General features: G+C 42.7%; 1 protein-coding gene across 2 annotated transcripts; it reads left to right on the plus strand.

Annotated features, from left to right (window-relative positions):
* The first annotated feature begins 564 nt into the window (after nt 1–564).
* On the plus strand, nt 565–23,558 carry gen1 (GEN1, Holliday junction 5' flap endonuclease). Of its 2 annotated transcripts, none has more exons than XM_031901515.1 (14): nt 565–584; nt 1,223–1,410; nt 2,624–2,810; nt 4,021–4,197; nt 11,039–11,149; nt 16,950–17,023; nt 17,435–17,520; nt 18,717–18,867; nt 19,043–19,079; nt 19,172–19,252; nt 19,709–19,839; nt 19,984–20,045; nt 20,374–20,517; nt 21,327–23,558. In XM_031901515.1, the coding sequence occupies exons 2-14, from the start codon at nt 1,250–1,252 to the stop codon at nt 22,706–22,708; spliced, it is 2,784 nt and encodes a 927-aa protein (XP_031757375.1). In that variant the 5' UTR covers nt 565–584; nt 1,223–1,249; the 3' UTR covers nt 22,709–23,558.
* The last annotated feature ends 485 nt before the right edge of the window (nt 23,559–24,043 follow it).

Below are 24,043 nucleotides of genomic sequence, written 5' to 3' on the forward strand. Positions count from 1 at the left end.
ATTGGCAATTTCTGCAGTTATCTTACTGGCAAGTTTGGGGTTAATACAGTTGTTATTGGGCATTTCTGCAGTGATCTTACTGGCAAGTCTTGGGTTAATGGAGTGTTCCCTCGCTACATGCGGCAGGTGATTATTTCGCCACTTTTTACATGCTGGGAGATATAACTCTGCCAGCCAGAGTGTACTTTATTAATTCTCTGAGTGGTAGGGGCCCCCCCATGTTTGTCTGCAGCGCCATAACAACCAGGGGTCATATCTATCAGAAATAGTGTTTTCTCCCCAGTGCTTCTTCATTTCTAGGCCCCCCTCCCCATTATATAACTCCAGTATTGCAATCCAGCCGTACACAGCCGGCATTTTCAGTGAGTGATTGCAAATGGAGTTTTTGAATAGACAATAAAACCAGATCCAAAACACTCTTCTTCGCTTATTACCCAGTATACGAAGATCACGAATTTACCCACTAGATGTCGCTGTTCTACATATACAAAGTCCAGCACTGTAACTAATAGAGCGATTTCATATTAGAACACGTGATGCGGAAGTTTAATGATGTCAGTTCCCGGAAGCTTTGTTGACGAATTGTAAGGCTGACTTTAATTCAATCGAGTCTGGCGGGATCGGGATAATAACAGAGAGATTGAAATCGGCAGGGCTCAAGTTTTTGGATTTTCGTTTCTCTTATGAAAGCTGCGTAGGGCGATCAGCGCTGGGCTGAATGTGAAATGAGAAAGAGTGTAATTCTGAAAGTACAACGAAATTAAAGTTTAGAACGGGGCAGAAAAGGTGGGTTCTTATGTTCCCAGGGGCTCAGTGCTTCCTAGGTAATAGGGGTCGCTGCTGAAATCATTATAGCCTCAGCGGCTGTTTATAGTTTGCTGGTTCAGACTCCTGACACAATGTAGTAACTAACCTGATATACTGTTTCTAGAATCAGAACTAGAGAACAGAAAAGGGTTAAAACAAATGTATATTTGTGTTTAAGTTACAAATTACTTTCACACCATTGACTATTTTTCATTAATGTACATTTGAAAGTTGCTTAGAATATGTCCCTTGGTCTGATCTCTGATACTGTTATAGTGTAATTATAAGCGGCAGCACGTGTGTAAGCAGCCATAAGACTTTTAGAACTGTGTGTCCTGGGTCACGCCAGCACGTGTGCCATATATGTCAGTGAATGTCACAACATGAAAAATAAGCATGTGGTTTGTGTTTCCAGCTAAAGAGCTGACACTGAGGCAGCAGCATGGGAGTCACTGATCTGTGGTCCATCCTGGGGCCAGTGAAGAAGCACGTGCCCTTAGAGAGCCTCGCTGGGAAAACGCTGGCCGTTGATCTGAGTATCTGGGTGTGTGAAGCACAAATGGTAAAACAGATGATCGGAGTGGTCCACAAACCCCATCTCAGGTAGGCTTCGTTGCTGGGAGGATGCTGTATTGGTGTGCTCTCATCTAACACAGGGGTCCCCAACCTTTCTTACTCGTGAGCCACAGTCAAATGTAAAAAGACTTGGGGAGCAACACAAGCACCATAAAAGTTCATGGAGGAGCCAAATAAGGGCTGTGATTGGCTATTAGTGGCCTCTATGCACCCTATCAGCTTACAGGGGGCTTTATTTGGTAGGAAATCTTGTTTTTATTCAACCAAAACTTGCCCCCAGTCAGGAATTCAAAAATAACTCCCTGGTTTGGGGGCACTGAGAGCAACATCCAAGGGGTTGGTGAGCAACATGTTACCCCTGAGCCACTGGTTGGGGATCCCTGATCTAACACATATAGCCGATTTAATTTGACTTGCCCTTTAGAATAAATATTAGTTCTTTTGGAAAAAAAAGGAGCAACAGCTTGAATACTAGCAGAAACCAGAATATCTTAGAGAAAGAGAACCTGTCCTCATTCACGGTTGGCAATTCCATTGGCGTTCTATTCTGAAGGCCATTAATGGTTTATTTGCTTGTATTTATGTCAGGCATTTTGGTAACCGCTACCAATGTCCCCTTTGTGCCATAACCCTAGGGGGAAGACAAAACAGAGCAAGAAAATTCCTTGTATTAAAATATGATATGAACCCCCTAAGTACAAATGTGGCAACTTTGAAATCTGCATTTAATTAACACTTGATGAGCAATGTGCCTCCTGTTGAACATATATGGAAGCTAAACAAGAGAATGCAACATGGGGCCCACACAATATTAATTAGTAGTGGCTACCAGGGTTTATATATGGCATACTGAGGTATGAAGCAGATACAATATATGGCTTTATTAAGCACAGGATACAGTTTATCCCTGACTGCCAGACTTGCAGGCTTCTCACACCTTCATACTAATGAACTGGCTCGAATTTCTCACCTTTGATCACTCTCAGTGACTTGTGATTATCCTGTTCCTTGTGTTCTCTCTACATGCCTGCCTGCTAATGTATAAATGATCTCCAGTTGGAGTTGGTGGTGTAAGGGGGGTAAAGAGGGGTTCAGCACATCTCTAACATATTTGGTTATATGTTGAACCCACATTTTGCAATGCAAGCCTTTTAATATAACAAAATAACGTAGGGACGCTCAGGATCACGCTATATTCCCCCCCCCCACCCCCATACATTTTGCCTTTTTGTGTTTGAAGGAATCTGTTCTTCCGCATCTCATCACTGAATCTATTGGGAGTGAAGCTGGTGTTTGTTTCGGAGGGTGAAGCCCCAAAGATTAAAGCTGAAACCATGAGCAAGAGGAATGAGATGCGCTACGGGCCTTCTGCCAGTGCTGCACCGCCCAAAGCAGGAAGGTCCTATTTTAAGTCTGTTTTAAAGGAGGTAATTATCCAGGTGGAATGAGAAGGTGCCTTGGCTGGCATTGGCCACAGGAAGGAGAGAAGTGATAGGCTTCAGCAGCCACTTCCAAATGGCCCTTGACTCTGTAACTGAATTATTTTATTATTATCCTTAAAAGTCTAACCCCAATATTTAATAACAGTCACTAAGGGGCTGATTTACTAATCCACGAATCCGAATGGGAAAAATTCGGATTGGAAAACGAACATTTTGCGACTTTTTCGTATTTTTTGCGACTTTTTCGTAGCCGTTACGATCTGCGCGAATTATCACAACTTTTTCACAGCCATTACAAATTTCGTGAATTGTCGCGACTTTTTCATTGCCATTATGACTTTCGTGAATTGTCGCGACTTTTTCATAGCCATTACTAATTTTGTGAGCTGTCGCAACTTTTTCATAGCCATTATGACTTTCATTAATTGTCGCGACTTTTTCATAGCCATTACGACTTTCGCGAATTGTCGCGACTTTTTCGTATTGAGCGCTCGAAAAAGTCGCAAAATACCGATCATTACGAAAAAAACGCATTTGGACGCTTTTCGGACGTTCGTGGATTTGTAAATGTGCCCCTAAGTTTGCCCAGGAACAGTAACCCCATAGCAACCAATCAGCAGGCAGCATATACTGGTCACCGGTTTGAAAACAAACCTTTTATTGGTTGCCATGGGTTACTGCTCCTAGGCAAACTTAGTGTCTGTTATTAAATATTGGGGTTAGGCTTTTAAGGATAATGATAAAATAATTCAGTTACAGAGACAAGGGCCACTTGCAAGTGTTGCACGCACAACCTGCAAAAATTCGCAAGCAAAACAGTAGGTGGCGCTCAACCAAAACAAAGAAAAAAAAAAAAAAAGCATAGTCCAGTGCAGGGCAGTGCTATACTTCAGAACATTAATACTAAGTACTTAAACATGGAATTGTAACTTGTACCATATGGCCAAAGATTTAGGGCAGGTTAGCAGCTCCATCAAGGCAAATCTCTTTGGTACATACAAACCACTCGCTTCAGTATAAAAATTTATTTGGAAGTGGTACTCACACATTCATGGGAAAATATTTTATAACTCACCTTTGGGATGACATAGCCCCAGGGGATTTTATATTAAAATAACTTCAAATTTGAGACATCTAAATGGTATAATTCACAAACATACTGTTAATCTCACTGATTGCCCCCTTCACGTTACAGTGCCTGCTGATGCTGGAGTGTTTGGGCATCCCTTGGGTACAAGCAGCTGGGGAAGCCGAGGCCATGTGTGCCTACCTGAATGCCCATGGCTACGTGGATGGATGCATTACCAACGATGGCGATGTCTTCTTGTATGGGGCCCAGACAGTTTATCGGAATTTCACTATGAATGTGAAGGTAGGGCTCTCTAGTCAAGACCAAATGGATTAACAAAATGCACCCTCCCCTTAGCTGGTATTGATCTGTAGAAGGTAAGTGTAGTTCATCAATATCAAACAGTCGCTATGTACTCTGGGATATGATCCTTCTGGACAAAATGTGGCAGAGGTTCAGCATCAAAATTTGCACATATGTTACATTAATTATTGAAGAACTGGGAAGCAAAAACATTCCAATGCCTGCAAAAAACGCATATTTTCTTTTTGCATGATTACGTTCCATTAGTTAAGAATTGTCAATGGTAATTAAAGTTATTTGTGAATGTAATTGCAACTGAAACCAGCATTTGTCTGGCTCTTTCTGTTCTCTGGCCCCTGACTGTCAAAATGAGCAGAAGTTCTCAGCCGGCTTCTGCTACATTGTTTCATGAGTCATAACTAGCCATGCAGTAGGAATAAACAGCCAGACAGATACTGCTGTCAATAGTAATTGCAGTGATAATAGCTTTGAACCGTTTACAATTTATATTGTGGATTTAAAAGTTGCTTGGAATTAACATTTTCGGTCATAATGCATATGTTTTTGTGTGGCATTCCCTGTAAATTCTTCCTTTACTGTACTTACTGCTTTATGCCCTGTACTTTACATTAACAGTGTAAACAGGAGCTGTTGTCATGTGACAGTCACTCCCTAGAAGCCTACCAATCAGTACTGGGCTGGAACAGGTCAGGCCAGGAGGGCACCCTGGGCATATACCCCTAGTTCTGACCCTGTCACCAGTTAAAGGGGTTGTTCACCTTTAAATAATTTTTTAGTATATTTAGTATGTCGCAGAGAGCAGTGTTCTGAAACAATTTGCAATTGGTCTTCATATTGGTCTTCTTATTATTTGAGTTTTTTATTTTATTATTCAGCTTTAGATTCAGCAACTCTCCAGTTGGGATTTTAGCAGCTATCTGGTTGCTAGCAGGATTGCGTTAGCAACCAGGCAGTAGTAAATAGGAGTGGGTCTAAACAGAAAGCTAAGTAATAAAAAGGAACAATAACAATAAAATTGTAGCCTCACAAAGCAACAGGTTTTTGGCTGCCAGGGTCAGCGACCCCCTTTTGAAAGCTGGAAAGAGTTGGAAGAGGAATGTAAATAATTAAAAAATGAAGACCATTTGAAAAGTTGCCATTCCCAAAAGGAGGCCTTAAATGAGGCCTAGCTACAGTCTCCTAATGCTACTGCTTGCAGTCACAAAATTGTAGACCAGCCTAAACCATTAGAGATCATGAGTTTCCCTAAATGTTAGACTACAGGAAATATATCGGTATAGTTACACCATCCTAAATGCTTCAACCTTCCTGATAAGGACCGTATGAGCGGGGGTTATGCTGGGTTAGAAGTAAAAGTCATTCTCGTATTATTACAGGCGGGGAGCCAAGCAATCAGAAATGATTACATACACAATACACTGTGGGGACTGACACTGCTGGCTTTGTGAGCCTTCTGGTATCAGGTTTCTGATATTCACTCCTATTTGTGTATGTTTTCATCTATAGGGAACAAAATGTTTAATGAGTACAAGACAACATGCATTATTCACTCACAATGTGCCATTACTAACGATCTCATTATCGCTATATCATTATTATTATGTTGGTGCTGTTATATCCCACAGAGCTTTATAGAGATTATACATCATTCCCATCAGTCCCTGCCCTAGTGGAGCTTGCACTCTAAGGCCCCTATCCCATTCACACAAATTAGGGAGCCAATTAACTTGCCTGTATTTTTGAAATGTGGGAGGAAATCGGAGTTCTTGGAGGAATCCCATGCAGACATGGGGGTATATACCCCCTGCAGATAGTACCCTGGCTTGAATTGAACCTAGGTGCACGGTGCTGTATTATTAATTACTGATACTATTACAATTTTTGTAAGTGTCTTAAATGCTGTATTTAAAATTCTCTATTCCATTCTCTATATGGTTCTTAATGCAATGAGATTCTCAGTTCTCTCCAGAACCAAGATTTAGCATGTAAGTTTTCATCTCCGCCACTAGGGGCCGATATCTGTTCATTTTGCAGGTTGTAATGTTTAATGGCATTAAGAATAAACTCCAGCCGCTTTCAGCAACATCACATTAAGAACCTGTAAAATCTGACAGCAATGTTTAGCAGTGAAAGTATGAAATGTCCCTGTTTCTTGTGATTTGTACACTCTTCTCGTTTTGTACACTGACCTATAACCCCCCACACCCTTTCAGAAATTCATAGTCGCCTCTTGGGACTGTGGGTAGTAACATAGAGTTATCATCTTTCCGCAATGTCAGTTTAACAGCACACAAATAGGAGGGTTCATTGTTATACTATTGTTCAACAGCATACTGTGCAAATAGCTGATTCAGTTGATGTTTAAAGGGAAACTCACCTTAAAATGAAGTTATGATGCCATTTTTCTGTATGTCTTGTCACAATGCCCAGATGAGCTTAAGAAGGAAAACTGATCTATGGTTAAAAGGTTATAGCATTTGGGGGGTCAGAATTCAACACTGGGCAAATGTGACTGTGGGCAGTAACTCATGGCAACCAATCACATTGTTGAATTCATTGTTCCACCAAGAGCCGGCTGGAAAAAGCCAATCAATGATTGGTTGCTATGGGTTACTGCCCACAGGGAGATTTGCCCAGTGTTGATAAATGAGCACCAGTACTATTTCTATTTCCTGCACCTTATGCCATCATTTGATTGGAGTAGAATAGCACCACCACTATGGATGAGCCATGGCCAGAATATTATAGTTTAGACATAGTCTATGGGAAGCCATAAAAAGAACCTGTATGTTTGGATTTGAGTTGTGGGTCTCCTTTAGGACAGCACTGCCCAATACAAATGGGCTTGGGGTCTGTTGTGTGGTTTGGGCAGGGAATGTACCAATAATGTAGCTATATACTGCACACTGCTATTGTCACGCCATTTACTTTCCAAATAATTGCTATCACCTTAAATAGATACTGACACCTTTATATATATATATATATATATATATATATATATATATATATATATATATATATATATATATATATATATATATATATATATATATAATCATAACACTGTCTTTGCATGAACTTTCGAATTTTGCCATAAAAGTATTTGCCCAATGCTTTTACAGGATCTTTCTGGTCCCCCATGTTCCCCTACAATGGGGCGGCCATATTTGTGCAGCAGGAGGCCGTTAGCATTAGAAGCAATAACTGAGATGGGACAGTCAGGTTAGCAAAACAGTCGGGCTTAGGGACTTCCAGTAACAATTAATTATAAAAGCAGCCCTATCAGTGAAAAACAATCAACATGACCTTCAGGGAACTTTTTATGTACATTCAGATTTTGAAAAATAGTTTTTTCACGTCAGTATCACTTTAAGAAAACGGTATTTATTCACTATCATTATATCCATGGAGGACATTCTGTCCCTCAAATTCAAATAGAAATCAAATGAAGCTCTGGCTTTGGCAATATAAATATATTCATGTCCTTCACACGACTTGCGGGCGCGCATCCTGCTGCTTCTGCTTGTTCCGTCCTGCCCCTCCGTCCCGAGGCCAGGAAGCCCTGAATATTTAAGAAGAAGTTGCTATCTTGGCTTGATGGCTTTTTTTGTTGTATGGTTTATTCCCCTCCCCTGTGGCTGCCGCTTCATTACATTGTGTAGCTGATACATATTTCCTTTCATCTTATTTTTTTCTCTGAAAGATTAATGCTTTAGCTTTGCCTTATCCCTTCCAAGTACATAAAGGTTGTCTTGTTAGTGATACAGCCATGAATTGTTACTATACCCTTATATCAGCAGTGTATCTTCTTACTAAGACTTCAGCTGATTATGAGCAGTGATGGCCAAATTCAAATGACACTGTCCGGTTGTGAACCCCCTAAGGCAGGGGCCCCCCAACCATTTTTTTTTTTAATTCAGGTAACTTAATTTGGCAAATAATAAAAAGCATAGCATCTAAGAGAGGTATACAATAAGTGGAAAAGCATGAAACATCATAGAAAGAATCAAGTATATTTTATAATATCAGGATATCTACATGGTACATAGACGAAAATATTATAGTGGGTATATACTGTAACTCATTGTTTACAGTATTTATCCAGACATTGATCCCAAATTTTGTGGCATTTGTCCAAGCTCCCTTTTTTAAGATATATTAATTGTTTATATGTCTCAGTCATTGACTGTCATTGACTGAGCCAAATAAGGGCTGTGATTGGCTATTTGTTGACTGACAGCCTACAGGAGATTCTGTTTGGCAGTAACCCTGGTTTATATGCAACCAAATCTTGCCCCCAAGCCAGGAATTCAAAAATAAGCAGCTACTTTGAAGTCACTGGGAGCAACACCCAAGGGGTTGGGGAGCAACATGTTGCCCCAGAGCCACTGGCTGGGGATCACTGCCCTAAGGATAGCTTAAGATGTTTGCCTGGTTACACCTTTGAGGCTATTGTCAACTCCCTGATTCCCCCATGTCTCATCTACAATTCCTCAAAAACACTCAAGCGTGCATTTGTGGGCAAAAATCTGCCCAATGACTTTCCCTTTGTTTAAATACAAGTGACTGTAACCCTGTTTAAATACCCTACCAATACCCACATTGCTCTGCAGGTACCAGACCCAACCAGTGACCCGTAACCATGTTTAATACCCAACCAATACCCACATTGCTCTGCAGGTACCAGACCCAACCAATGACCCATAACCATGTTTAATACCCAACCAATACCCACATTGCTCTGCAGGTACCAGACCCAACCAATGACCCATAACCATGTTTAATACCCAACCAATACCCACATTGCTCTGCAGGTACCAGACCCACTTATCCTAATTCCTCCTTGTGGCACAGCAGTAACCCTGGAAAGCAGTCTGTGTATCCCCCCCCCCTCTGTATCTGCTCCCTTCCTCTGCCGCAGAGCCGCACTATCCGGCCGAATCCACTGCAGGAATAGAAGCCTTGCATGTAAATGTGCCAGGGCATTGTTCTAGCTTGGCACTATACGTGCGCAGGGTAAGGAGATTTTCTGCTATATCAGGTTTATAGGAACGCACTGTATAATATGCTGGCTTTCCAGCAGGATCAGGTCATATAAGTCTAATGATGGATTATTTAGAGATGAAATGTGTTTTGGCTGAAAAGTGTTATTTCTCGCAAACAATTCAGTATTATAGCAAAGCTCTCATCCTATCACAACCTATCTGTCTGTCTGCCTATCAGTAATATGGTTTAAAGGGATACTGACGCCAGTATATAAAAATTTGTGCTTTAAAACAAAATATACAGCATTCCGTAAATGTAGTTTACGGGCAAAAAATTTTTTTTACTTTTAAAAAAAAGTTTTTGTTTTCTTTCACGGGGGGAGTGTACTTCCTGGTACTTGTAAAGCAGTTCAGTTTCCTGTATGGCACTCATAGCATTTGTCACCCCGGTCTGGCCAGTCCTACACTCGCTCACCCCCGGTCTGGCCAGTCCTACACTCACTCACCCCCAGTCTGGCCTGTCCTACACTCACTCACCCCCGGTCTGGCCAGTCCTACACTCATTCACCCCCGGTCTGGCCAGTCCTACACTCACTCACCCCCGGTCTGGCCTGTCCTACACTCACTCACCCCCGGTCTGGCCAGTCCTACACTCACTCACCCCCGGTCTGGCCAGTCCTACACTCACTCACCCCCGGACTGGCCAGTCCTACACTCGCTCACCCCCGGTCTGGCCAGTCCTACACTCGCTCACCCCCGGTCTGGCCAGTCCTACACTCGCTCACCCCCGGTCTGGCCAGTCCTACACTCGCTCACCCCCGGTCTGGCCTGTCCTACACTCACTCACCCCCGGTCTGGCCTGTCCTACACTCACTCACCCCCGGTCTGGCCTGTCCTACACTCACTCACCCCCGGTCTGGCCTGTCCTACACTCACTCACCCCCGGTCTGGCCTGTCCTACACTCACTCACCCCCGGTCTGGCCTGTCCTACACTGACTCATCCCCGGTCTGGCCTGTCCTACACTCACCCCCGGTCTGGCCTGTCCTACACTCACTCACCCCTGGTCTGGCCTGTCCTACACTCACTCACCCCCGGTCTGGTCAGTCCTACACTCACTCACCCCCGGTCTGGCCTGTCCTACACTCGCTCACCCCCGGTCTGGCCAGTCCTACACTCACTCACCCCCGGTCTGGCCTGTCCTACACTCACTCACCCCCGGTCTGGCCAGTCCTACACTCACTCATCCCCGGTCTGGCCAGTCCTACACTCACTCATCCCCGGTCTGGCCAGTCCTACACTCACTCACCCCCAGTCTGGCCAGTCCCACACTCACTCACCCCCGGTCTGGCCTGTCCTACACTCACTCACCCCCGGTCTGGCCTGTCCTACACTCACTCACCCTTGGTCTGGCCTGTCCTACACTCACTCACCCCCGGTCTGGCCTGTCCTATACTCACTCACCCCCGGTCTGGCCTCTCCTACACTCACTCACCCCCGGTCTGGCCTCTCCTACACTCACTCACCCTTGGTCTGGCCTCTCCTACACTCACTCACCCCCGGTCTGGCCAGTCCTACACTCACTTTTATCTGATTCATTAAAATTCTACTGCTTCATTATACATTTTTATACAGGGAGTGATTTATACCTACAACTTACTTGCTTTCAAGGGTAAAAATCCCAAATGTTTGCCCTTTTATTGGCTCCACTGGGATCGTTAAGATGTGCAAGGAGAGTGGAACTATTCATCAATTTGAACTGGGATTTTTAGGTTGTTATATATTTATAATGCCTGGAAGAGCTCCACTTAACCATTTCAATTATCTTTACAGGACCCCCATGTGGATTGCTATGAAGTATCCAAAATTAAGGCCCAGCTTGGTTTGGACAGAGAGGAACTGGTAGGCTTGGCCATCCTCCTGGGCTGTGATTATCTCCCGAAAGTGAGTGCTTGCTTTGTTTATTGAGCTAGAAATAAACAGCTTGTCGGCTGCCATTTCTGCAGCTCAGACTCCAAAGGCAGTTGCCCCAGAATATGATCAGGAGGCCCCTGGGGACCAAGGTACAGACTCTACTCTGTCTATCCAAGTACAGTTTATAGTAAGGTAATAATAAAACAGTACCTGTACTTGATCCCAACTAAGATATAATTACCCCTTATTGAGGGCAGAACAGTCCTATTGGGTTTATTTAATGGTTAAATGATTCCCTTTTCTCTGTAATAATAAAACAATACCTGTACTTGATCCCAACTAAGATATAATTACCCCTTATTGGGGGCAGAACAGCCCTATTGGGTTTATTTAATGGTTAAATGATTCCCTTTTCTCTGTAATAATAAAACAATACCTGTACTTGATCCCAACTAAGATATAATTACCCCTTATTGGGGGCAGAACAATCCTATTGGGTTTATTTAATGGTTAAATGATTCCCTTTTCGCTGTAATAATAAAACAGTACCTGTACTTGATCCCAACTAAGATATAATTACCCCTTATTGGGGGCAGAACAGCCCTATTGGGTTTATTTCATGGTTAAATGATTCCCTTTTCTCTGTAATAATAAAACAGTACCTGTACTTGATCCCAACTAAGATATAATTACCCCTTATTGGGGGCAGAACAGCCCTATTGGGTTTATTTCATGGTTAAATGATTCCCTTTTCTCTGTAATAATAAAACAGTACCTGTACTTGATCCCAACTAAGATATAATTACCCCTTATTGTAGGCAAAGCAATCCTATTGGGTTTATTCTATATTTATATGATTTTTAGCAGAAAAACCCCAGGTCCCGAGCATTCTTGATAATAGGTCCCATACCTGTACATATTACTACCTGCAGTGAAAAGTACAAAGAATAAAAGTGGCTGTGTCTCCTTAATGTCTGAGGCACACAAGTGATGCTAAGCCGGTGAGACCGCTGGGGCAATATGGCTGCCGCCATGTATAAAACCCATTTGAATACAGGATGCTAAAAGCCGTTTGAGTTTTTCCAACTTACCCTAATTACCCTAATAAACCAATTTTCAAATTTTTTTCCTTCCACATCTGCATAAACACGTTTTGTCCCAATCTGACCTTTCGTACATCCGGACTTGCATTAGAGCAGGCTCCAGGTTAAGCCATAAATCACAGCTGCCGTGCAACAGGGCACCCAGTGCTTGGGGGACAGAGCAGCCTGGGCTGTGCATCTGGAAGCAGTTTATTTCCGATAAGTCTGCCTCTCATACCTGTGCGAAACGAGCAGCACCTTCATAACGATGCGCTTCCAAGTGCTAATTACCCAGGAGGAGCTTCCCCCTCTCGCAATGAAATCACTCGGCTCTGACGGCTGCCTCCCTGCACCTTTAGCACTTGGTTAGGACCTGGGAAGTCTGCCTGGGGGTTTATTTGATTTGTTTATAATTGTCTCTTTTTTTATCTCCATCACTATATATTTTAGCAAAAGTTTGTACTCGAGAGACTATGTCCATCTTCTACCTGCGCTGTAACTGTAATGTTTAATCTTGTGCTTTAAACCTAATACAGTGTCATTCGTTTTCAAGGTCAGACTGGGCCATTGGGACACCAGGGAATATCCCGGCGGCCCAGACCGATCCTTGCCGGCGCCCCCCCTGCCCGACTGTTCCTCCCCTGATGCATTAATCTTACGCTCGCTCAGGGGAGGACGTCAGGTGGGGGACCCTGCAGGGGATTAAGGGGGCCCCTGTGGGGGGGGGGGTTAGGGGACGCAACAGATGGGGGCACCTTGCAGGGCCCCTTGTGCGGGAGCCCCGGTGGGCCCTGCACCCCCCAGTCCAACCCTGTTTGTTTTTATTTTTAATGCATGGCCCCCACCAGGCTTATGGGGTCCTCCATAAACCTTGTAGCTATTCTTTTTTTTTGAGGGGGGCCTGGGCCTTAAAGGAGAACTAAACCCTAAAAATCAATATGGCTAAAAATGCCATATTTTATATACTGAACTTAATGCACCAGACTAAAGTTTCAGCATCTCAATAGCAGCAATGATCCAGGACTTCAAACTTGTCACTGTTTGCCCCCTAGCCTTTAAGCTGCTCTCATAGTGTGACACTATGCATTCTGGGAGTTATAGTACAACTGCATTTCCCCATGGCTGATGTGCAGAGAGAGTCAGAAGTCATATATACAACACTCTCTCCTTTGTGCTTTGAGCAACCTTGAGAGGGTAACTTTATAGCCTGCTGTGGAGTGACTGGGGCATCCTGTTCAGGCTGGGAATTGATTGTCCCTGCCCAACAATGTACAGTAATGGCCGGTAATATTAAATTAATGCCGCATTACAGGAAAATGCCATTGTGTTTCCCTTGCGCAGGGCACCTTTGGATATCTATAGAATATCTCTATTTTTATCATGACGAGATCTCATACGCAGTGCACTTTCGCTGGGGTTTTGTCCTCTTTTATTTATTCCCCCCCCCCCCCCACAACTGGCTAGGAAATAAATCTCCTTAAAATGAGAGAAATCAAGGTGAAAAAATTACGTACTGAATCTAGGCTGCATGTTTGACTTCTAGTGACGAAATCCCAGAATAATGATAGATTATATACACAGTATATACACTGTATACAATGTATTTACTGGTCCGAAAAACTTGCCTGATACTATTGTAATTGGGTGCTTGGAATGAGAGAACATAACCAGGCAAAAGAAACAACTCTCCAGGGTGATTAAAAAATATCAACTTTTCATCAAATGTCACATTTCGGTGATGGGAAACCACGTAGCACATAAAAAATAAAACAAAAATGTTTAAAGGGGCGATTCACCTTTATGTTAGCTTAGTATGTTATAGAGTGCCCTATTCCTACCAACATTGCAATTGGTTTTCATTACTTATTTGTTATAGTTTTCCAATTATTTCCCTTCCTCTTCTGCCTTTTTTCAGCTTTCAAATCAGGTCACTGACCCCACATCCAAAGAAACAATTGGTTTGTGAGGCTACAATTTTATTGTTATATTAGACTCTATCTAGGCCTGCTTCTATTCATATTTCTGTCTTTTGTTTAAACCAATGCCTGTTTGCTGGGGTAAATAAGACCCTAGCAACCAGAAAGTTGGTAAAATACCAAACTGGCAAGCTGCTGAACATAAAGCTTAATAACCAGAAAACAATAAAATATGAAGACCAAGCGTTTAGTGCTAAATATTCAGGTGGAGGAAGAATCCTTATTTTTTTCTACCACCATATCTGACGATTTAGCTCTGAACATTGCAGGAAAAATCGTATTTGTAAGGTGTATGGCCCCCTTTAGACTGCTTAACCATGCCTCCTTTCCAGATTCATGTAATAGGATTATAACAGAATAGGGATTGTGGTAAGATAAGGAAACTGGCCATTAAAGGAACAGTAACACCAAAAAATGAAAGTGTATAAAAGTAACTAAAATATAATGTGCTGCTGCCCTGCACTGGTAAAAGTTGTGTGTTTACTTCAGAAAGTCTACTATAATTTATATAAATAAGCTGCTATGTAGCCATGGGGGCAGCCATTCAAAGGAGAAAAGGCACAGGCACATACAGATAACAGATAAAACACTATTGTATTCTACAGAACTTATCTGTTATCTGCTATGTAACCTGTGCCTTTTCTCCTTTTTTCCAGCTTGAATGGCTGCCCCCGGGGCACAGCAGCTTATTATATAAATTATAGTAGTGTTACTGTAGCAAACACACCAGTTTTACCAGTGCAGGGCAACAGTGCATTATATTTTTATTACTTTAAAGCTTTTTCATTTTTTAGTGTTACTGTTCCTTTAAGGCCACAATGAGTCAGGCCATTAAGCCAAATTATACACATATTCAGGAGCCAACCAGCAAGAGAATCTGATTTTTTTTCTAATAAAGGACCCAAGTTTAGAGCTGATTGGCTCCTCCCATTGCTTTCACTCTAAAGGAGGCCATACACACTAAGATCTGCTCGCTTGGCGAGGTCGCATAGTGAGCGGATCTTCTCCCGATATCCCCACCTACAGGTGGGCGATATCAGGCTAATTCAAATTAGAACGACAGGTATAGGTGTCTGTCAGTTCGGAGACCACATCAACGAGCCAATGCAGTCCCCGATCTGACTAATTTTTAAACCTGCCCGATCGAGGTCTGGCCGATTTCAGGCTAGATGAGGGTTGGGCAGCATCCGTTCATGCCCATACACTGGCCAATAAGCTGCCAAATCGGTCTAAGGGACCCGTATTGGCAGCTAGAATCGGCCCGTGTATGGCTGCCTTAATTCTTTCAGTTACAAGACCTATATTGTGGCCGGACATACAGTACCTGCTTCCTAAGTATTATCTGCTGTGGAACTACAGGGCATTCCATTATCCCACCAGCCATATATCCATAGTTATAAGAATACTGTCGAACTTATGTGTTGTCCATTCCCCAGAACGTATGCACTTTTGCCTTTGGCCAATATCATTCAGTCAGTATCTTATGCTATTTCCACGAGACATCAGCCCAGTGGGAGTTCAGTAAAGTGGGAGTACTTTGCCTTGGCACGGCCAGTATAAAGCACTTCAGTTCTAAACAGACTCATAGATCAAATGGGTTTTCTCTCCTAGTCAGCAGTTCCGGCTAGAAATATTGGCAGTTTTCTCTTGTCCCTCTGCGTTACTCTCAAGTCATGTCTTCATTAATTCAATGGCTGGTGTCAGCTACTTGTCCTGTGTTCAGCCACGTGGCACAAAAATTCACTCCTAGCAATGTACAGGCAGCCGGGCTGTGTTGGTCGCCCCACTGTTCCTATAATTATATCTGCTCTTTCTAATGGGGTAATCTTTACGGACCAATGAAGCCAGAATGTGTTCCTCCTTGTTTATAAAAGTTCACGTTCAATCGCCTGACAAGGACGTCAAGGGAATTTGATCTGGAAATCACAATATATTAATAAACATAGAACACTCCATATGCTGCTGTCATTGTTTGTAAAAACATAAAATAGTAGAAGAATATTTGGCCCATGCTGGGGCTGTTTGCCAAATCTGGAGCTGTGATTTGGATTTGGTAACCAGCATAGTTACAGGTCTTGTAACTCTTAGCAACCAATAAGACACTTTTATTATGAAACCAGCAACACACACAATAAGGCCAGATCTGTTGGCAGTTTGGCTATGCAACCGGACTGACTTCAACTGTTGTGGACACATTACTGCACTTAAGACATGTTTGGGGGCCAAATTTAAATTGTAATGTCATAAAATGAAATCTCTGGAGTTCGTGGCCATGTCAGGGCCCTATAAAATTGCTTTGGAGACTACATGTGGTCCTGGGTAATCTGGTCCAATGTGATTGCCTTGTTTTAGGGTTTAATGGCAGATGCCCTGGTGAGCAGGGTACTTGGGCAGGCAGTTTATCTGAGGCCACATACAGTTATTTTGGATGAACAAATATTTTTTGTTCCCCAGTCAATTAATAAACTACATAGTATTTTAGATTACAAATACAAACACAGTTCCATTGAGTTCAATGTTTTAGGTCTAACTGGTACTGCTAGTTGATCCAGATAAAGGCAGAAAACCCCATCTCCAGTTTGCCCTAAGGTGTATTTGATTAGGAATTGGGTTGCTTTGAGCAAACACACATTTCTGGATATTGTTGGAATCTGACATAGGCCTCAAAATAGGGTTATGGTACACTGATATATATTAATGGTTTAATAATGGCAATGGGCCAGAATTATGTTCAGAAGACGGAGTATTATTCACAAATCCTTTTGTTTTTAGGGGGTGCCTGGAGTCCGAAAAGTACAAGCCCTAAAGCTTATTGAGATGCTAAATGGGGAGAGTTTGCTGCAAAGGTAAAGCAACATTTTAGTAGTGTAATTGTGTACAGAAACCCAACTTGGCATCACAGGAGCCTGTTGCTTACCTTTTCCAGTTTAGGCTGTGCAGCTGACAGAGCGCAACCCAATGATGAGAATCTCATTGGCTGTTTGGGTGAAACACGGGCTGCACAATGTGCCCCAAATAAAGATGTTTTGGGCAAATATTTGCTGAGAATTCAGTATTTTTTGACCTGCCAGTCTGATAGTTGACTGATGTTTTGGGCCAAAACATTTGCCGCCTTGACTGGTATTTATTAAACCTTGTTCAGATATTATTTGGGCAAAGTGGTAAATCTGTAGATATGGGGATATCTGGCATAATGTACCATGCATTCCCTTTTGGAGACACCAAACTATACTTCTTTCCTTTTTTTTTCCCCTTAGGTTCTATCAGTGGGAGAAGGACTGTAACGAACGGGGCACTAAAGCCCCTAAGAAAAAACCTCACTGTTCTGTTTGCTGCCATCCAGGTACCTGGGTCCTTCTGTTCTTTTTCTGCAATCACAGGTTGCTTTGCAGCACATTTACAGGGTGTTCTACTGGCTGCATATAAATTTACGCCATGGTTCCATTATAACTGATTGTTAATACTAGGCAAGGATTCTAACATGTTTTAGTACTGGCCTGGGGGAGGTTCTGTTTACATCAGTACAATGATTTTATGCTGGTAAAAATCCACAGAATGGGGCCAACTGTCAAGTAACTTGATAAGCCCTGCAATTGCCTTCCAACCCACTAGTCTGGCCTGGTTCTATTGTACATTCAGCATATATACCCCCACAGAACAGAATGTGAATTGGAATTATAGAATCTACTGTACAGCCAAGTACTTGAGTGTCCTATGAGAAGAAGGTGAAAAGAAAAGGCTATTTCAGTGGGCTGTGAACTAGGACATAATGGTGAAGACACACGGAGCTATTAGTAGCAGCTACTCGTCATGGCTAATTGTCTATGGGGCTGATTTACTAACCCACGAATCCGACCCGAATTGGAAAAGTTCCGACTTGAAAACGAACATTTTGCGACTTTTTCGTATGTTTTGCGATTTTTTCGGATTCTTTACGAATTTTTCGTTACCAATACGATTTTTGCGTAAAAACGCGAGTTTTTCGTATCCATTACGAAAGTTGCGTAAAAAGTTGCGCATTTTTCGTAGCGTTAAAACTTACGCGAAAAGTTGCGCATTTTTCGTAGCGTTAAAACTTAACGCTACGAAAAATGCGCAACTTTTACGCAACTTTCGTAATGGATACGAAAAACTCGCGTTTTTACGCAAAAATCGTATTGGTAACAAAAAATTCGTAAAGAATCCGAAAAAATCGCAAAACATACGAAAAAATCGCAAAATACCGATCATTACGAAAAAAACGCAATCGGACTCATTTCGACCCGTTCGTGGGTAAGTAAATCAGCCCCCTATGTGTGTTTTATCTGAGGCAATTGTCTGTATTGTCTATGGCAGGGTATTTTCTAGGGTTTAGTAGCTGTGACAAGTAGCTCCTACTAAGTAGCTCCGTGTGTCTTCACCCTAAAAGATGGCTTAAGCTGCAGTTCCATTAAAGCTTTCCTTCCCCTGCCCTCCAGTATGTAATATTATGATTGTGGGTTCCTTGCACTGGGTGAGGATATTTCATGTGTTGCCTACCCAGCTGTACATCTGTTACAGGTTCAGCTAAAGATCACGAGCGCAATGGCTGTAAGATGTGCGGGAGCGATCGATTCTGCGAACCACATGACTATGATTATCGCTGCCCATGTGACTGGCATAAAGAACAGAGAGAGAAGCAGGAAAATTCTGTGGAGTTTAATATCAAGAGGTATGCTGGGCATAACTGTGCCTAAGGCTATTTGCTTTGACCGATCAGCCAACAGTATAACCAACAAGGGGGCTCATGGGTTATACATGGAGTCTGCAGCGTAACCATGAACAAGGGTCAGCTGACCTTCTTTAGCTCAGTAAGTGCTGCTAATGTTCTCCTTTGTTCTTCATAGGAAGTCTCTCCGATGTGAAGGTTTCCCATACCGCCAGGTAAGGGGCCCTTCTTTAATAACTTCACATCAAGGTACAGGGAACCATTCTACTGAACCTGACTGTTTTATGCATGTTGTGGTTTCTTCCAGGTCATTGATGAATTTCTTATTAATAAGAATAAATTGGTGAAAGTGCTTAAATGGGGAAGACCCAGTCTACAGTGTTTTCAGGTGAACCTTTTTGGGGTTTTTTTTGGACTGGTTGGAGTATGTTCCTGTATCTTATCTGCCCTTTACATATTTGGGGTTCCTTTGTGGAAATGACTCTGCAAGTATTTAATTGCTCACCAGCAATCAGCACCAGAAATATGGGCTAACAGAACAACAATATTTATTATGAAATGAGCCACTGAGTGTTGTGCCTTCCATGCCAAGTACCCTATGTGGGCAGCCATTCTGGGTCACATGTGCATAATGAGAGTGTACTGGGCACTCGTGCTCATTGAGTGGGCTAGGACACCCTCTCATTGTACATGTGTGCCCCAACATGGTTGCCCACACAGCTTCTGGAGAGAAGGTTCTTTATTAATATTTAATAATAACACAACTCTGCCCAAAAGCAATATATTAGTTTATGCTTGTTTGTATGTTTTAACTGTGTTCCGGCCCTGCCATTTGCCCATACAGAATTTTACGGCTGAGCGAATGGATTGGCCCAGGCATTACTCGTGTGAGAAGTTGCTTGTGCTGTTGACGTACTACGACATGAATGAGAGAAAGGCAGGCAGAGAGAATGGGGCGCAGCTACAGGCTGTACGGTAATCAGCAGGGATCTTAATCTCTTTCTATGTCTCAGTCCCCGTGCCAAATAACACAAGCGGTAGTCAAAATGTCCTGTGTCCCATAAGCCTTTGCATGAAAACTTTTGCCAGGTTATTAACTCTGTATGTTTCCTCTGACAGCATTGTTAAAACAAGAATCAGGAATGGAAGCCCTTGCTTTGAAATCGAGTGGGTGAAACCAGGTATGGCCTCCAATGTTTATGCCACGGTGGATGGGGGAGTAAGTCGATTTTAATGCCAGGGATACCCACCTGGGCTCTGATACTGCTGTGGAGTAAGACTCAAGGGCAATGGTTGGAGCTTTTTGGATAAGATCTTGCCATTGTAGTTTAGCAACTGCTGAAGAACTAGAGATTAGAGACTTCTAGGGGTGTTGGGAGTTGTAGTTTTGAAAAACACTTTAGCTTATCAGCTGCTCCTCTGGTACACTGAAACATTCTCAGCACAAAAAATAAAATCCAATTATCCCTACCCCCTATTAAATGTGACTTTACGGTCTTTACGTTACAGACAGTTATGCTTTTGCCGATGATCATCCCGCTGAGTCTCCTCTGGTGACGATAGAGGAAGAATCTCTCTTCCGAGCAGCTTACCCCCATGTTGTCACCATGTTTCACAAGGAGAAGCAAGAAGCTGAGGAGAATAAGCTGAAATGTAAGTCATCGTCAGTTATATAGTATATGAGCTCAAATAGGGGCACAGATTAGTGAATATAACATTCCTTCTGCACATTGATCCTTAAGGTGGCCACACACGTGGCGATTTGCGATCTTTGGTCGCACGAAAGATCGTACGATCAGCGACAAACCGTTCAGGGCTGAAACGGCGGATAAGGAGGTAGAAACAATAGGATTTCTACCTCCTTCTGCCGATTCAGTGCTGAAGGCAGATTTTGGTCAGACGCCTTCTATGGCACCCGATCAAAAACTTTTAACTGGCCCGATCGGCGAGTCGACCGATATCAGCAGCTTCCTGCGATATCGGTCGACTCGGCGACTTGCCATACATGCACCGAATATTATTATAAATTATCGGTGCGTGTATGGCCAGCTTTAGGGACAGGATCTGTAATATTGTTTGCCTCTGCCAACTTCCATCTTATCTGATGTTGACCGATGGAGAATCGACATTAAGGCACTCCCAATTGCTTGTATAAAGACAAACTGTAAAGCAAACGTCCATCTTATATCAGGTCGAGCTAATGAGGCACAAGAAGCTGTTCTTTTCCTACCCGTCCCCTTCCGATGTCAGGCAGTGGCGCTGTAAAACTAATGCTAAAAGTCTGGACTACTTTGTAATGTGTTGCCTTGGGAAGGGGTCATCCTAAACATAATGTGCTTGCCGCAGCAAATCCATCTAATTAGCGAAGCGTAATGTGCAATCAGGCTGCTAGCTGCCATAACAAGCAACGGCAGCTCTTTTATTATTCATATATGGATATTAAATGACCTTCTCTCTTACAGGCAAGAAAAGCAAGCCCAAATCCAAGGCTGCGGATGATCTGGATGATGTTGCGTCTCTGTTGTCCGAACTGAGCCTGAAACCTGTTTCGGAAAAGCAGCCTCCACTAGAGCTACAGGAAGATGGAGGAGACTCGGACAGTGTTCATGAGAAGCCAGCAAGGGATTCCAACTTTCTTAGCTTGTCCAGCGATGCCGATTCTGGAGTGGAAAGAGGGATTTTGTTAGATACCAAAACAGATTCTGAGTTTTTCACATCACCCACTGCAGACAATGAGCCTTCCAATCCCTTGTGTTCCTCTCCAGCACCAAGCAATACCCAACATCTTACTGCTGCTTCTCCTAATATTTCTGCCGTGATTTCAGAACTCCAACTCAGCAGTATCGACTGGGACTCAACCTCTTTTAGCAAGTCTCCCCAAGCTGAAGAACGCACTAAAGGCAGCAAAGAGGTTGGAGAACGGGGGGAGTTTTGTTACAAACCAACCACCAACAACTTGGAAACTTCAGGAAATAAATCTAAGGAGGTTCAGAATGGCATAGCCAGGCCTGGAACCTCTAATAAGGTGCACTTGACTAATTCAAAGCAATCCAATGTGGAAGACTTTCATAAGTTACCTTTAAAAGAAAGAGTCCTTCTAAAGAATGCTGTTCAGTCTGGTGTCCCTTATCCAGGAAAAATGCAAACTAAACCTGTTCCCGTAAAGCCTGTGCCACTATCTCTCCATAACCAAGGGCTCGGTAATCACAGCTCAAAAAACTCTGTTCCCACCACTTTGGGTATAGACATTAAGGAAAAAGTACATCAGAAACTCCCAATGAAGTTATCTAGAGATCCGAGTCAACAAGAGAGCAGGCAACCACCAACTTCAGTCTGTTCCAGAGCTAAGCCTCAGAATCAGGGAGCTACTGGGCCAAAAACATACAATTTTGTTAAGAATGTGAAGGCAGTGCCACTCGTCCCTGTGAACACTGGTAATAAGATGGGGACCCTGGCAGCTTCTAAATCCTTAGGGAAGAAGAGCGTCTGTCAAAAAGGGACCTTATATGACCAGGAAGAAAAAACATACCAACATAAAATGCAGGCAACATGCCCAAGCGCAATTGTTCATCCTCACTCCAATGGGGTTGAGGGGGCTAAATTACATAGACCACCATATGGGGACAAAGAAGTAAAGCAGAACAAAGAGAACTCCCCTCCAAGAGATAATCTCATTTGCCATTCTGGTTTAAACCCTATTTTCCTTAGCCCTGACTCTAAGGCAGCCACCAAAAAAGCAAGTGACTGTGCCGCCGAGGACAGCGACGGAGACGACTCTATTATATCTGTAGACAGCCCCTTGCCCCTGGCTGAACGTTTAAAGCTAAGATTGTTACAGAAATGATAAGGCAATCGGAATCCCATTTATCTCATGGACATGTTTATATATTTAATAGCAAATCAAAGGAATTAAACAAATATGAATGAAAAATAATGTATGGAATTTCAGACTAAATGATGCTTAAATAATTGGAAGGGTTATACAGAATTAGACTGCAATTGCTGTAGGTAAGCAGCCAATTGGCAGTCAGCTTATACTTGTCTAGTGCTGTCAGATTCATAGAAGCAGTTATCTGATTGGCTGCTGCAGGTTACTGGACTAAGGACTACTGCCCACCTGATTTCTTAAACTGTAAATGTAAAATACATGCATTAATTTGCCTTATGCATTGTGCAAGAACGTAACATACAAATAGGCCCAGTTATAGAGAGGTTTTGTTCCTTTCATTTTCCCTGAGATATGAGATCAAGTATCGGGTCGGAGCTTGTTGCGTGCAAAAAATACCAATGAAATAACCCATTGTATATGTTTATCCCCGCTGTTTTTTTTTTTGTGTTTTCTTATTTGTTTCTGTTGTGTCTATGGATAACCTATTCATTTAGTACTTTCAGCCAACGGCTGCTATGTCTATCTCTGCCAAAGCCACCATTCTTTTGATGACTCCATTGGTTTCATTTTTTTTTCCTTATTCCTAATCTAGCCATAAATGCACCCGTTTCTTCTCACTCATTTTACAAATACCAACACACTTATGGACAAAACAACGTTCCCTTCATGTTCTGTAATTTATATGTTGGCTGAAGTGATTCTTTGGCTTGCGGCTTTTATATAACTGTGTACAATCATATTTTTTTTAAGTATTTATATATACGTTTTTTTAAAAAAAAATAAAAATCTCAGTTTTGGGAGATAGGCCTGGCATGCATTGTTATTTCCTTGTTGACTTCTCTGTCTAAAGTGAAAACTTGACTCTCGTTTGATGCTGAGGAGAGCAGGTTCCTGTTTGCTTAGTGACACATGAGCGGCATCTTGACTTAACTGGCATCTAAAATGAGTCCAGTCTGGATGACTGGGCAGTTGAGCCATCAAGAAGTGTGCAAGGTCACCACATGAGTGTTTCTTTGACTACTATGGCTGCCCAGCTGGTAGGGCAAGTTGCACATTGTGGCCTTATGGAGACCTGCCAGTAGAAGACTGCAGCACAGAAGAGATCATTGGAAGTTATTTTCCAACCTTTCCAGTCAGTATCCGGCTGAGCACACACTTTAATATGGGCCATGGAGGCCACCTTTGCGGATATTGGGCCGTGTAGCTCCAGCTTTACTCACAGATCCGTGTGCTTCAGTGCTCACCAAGAAGTGCCGCAGATGCCCGCTGTGAGGTTGCTTCGTAAGCAAT

This window comes from Xenopus tropicalis, chromosome 5 (genome assembly GCF_000004195.4).
Source record: "Xenopus tropicalis strain Nigerian chromosome 5, UCB_Xtro_10.0, whole genome shotgun sequence".
Lineage (NCBI taxonomy): Eukaryota > Metazoa > Chordata > Amphibia > Anura > Pipidae > Xenopus > Xenopus tropicalis.

Coding starts and splice junctions, on each gene's coding strand:
- gen1 (XM_031901515.1), top strand. CDS start 1,250: ATGGGAGTCACTGATCTGTGGTCCATCCTGGGGCCAGTGAAGAAGCAC. Junction 19,080..19,171: donor AAGGTTTCCCATACCGCCAG/GTAAGGGGCCCT, acceptor GGTTTCTTCCAG/GTCATTGATGAATTTCTTAT. Junction 19,253..19,708: donor CCAGTCTACAGTGTTTTCAG/GTGAACCTTTTT, acceptor TTGCCCATACAG/AATTTTACGGCTGAGCGAAT.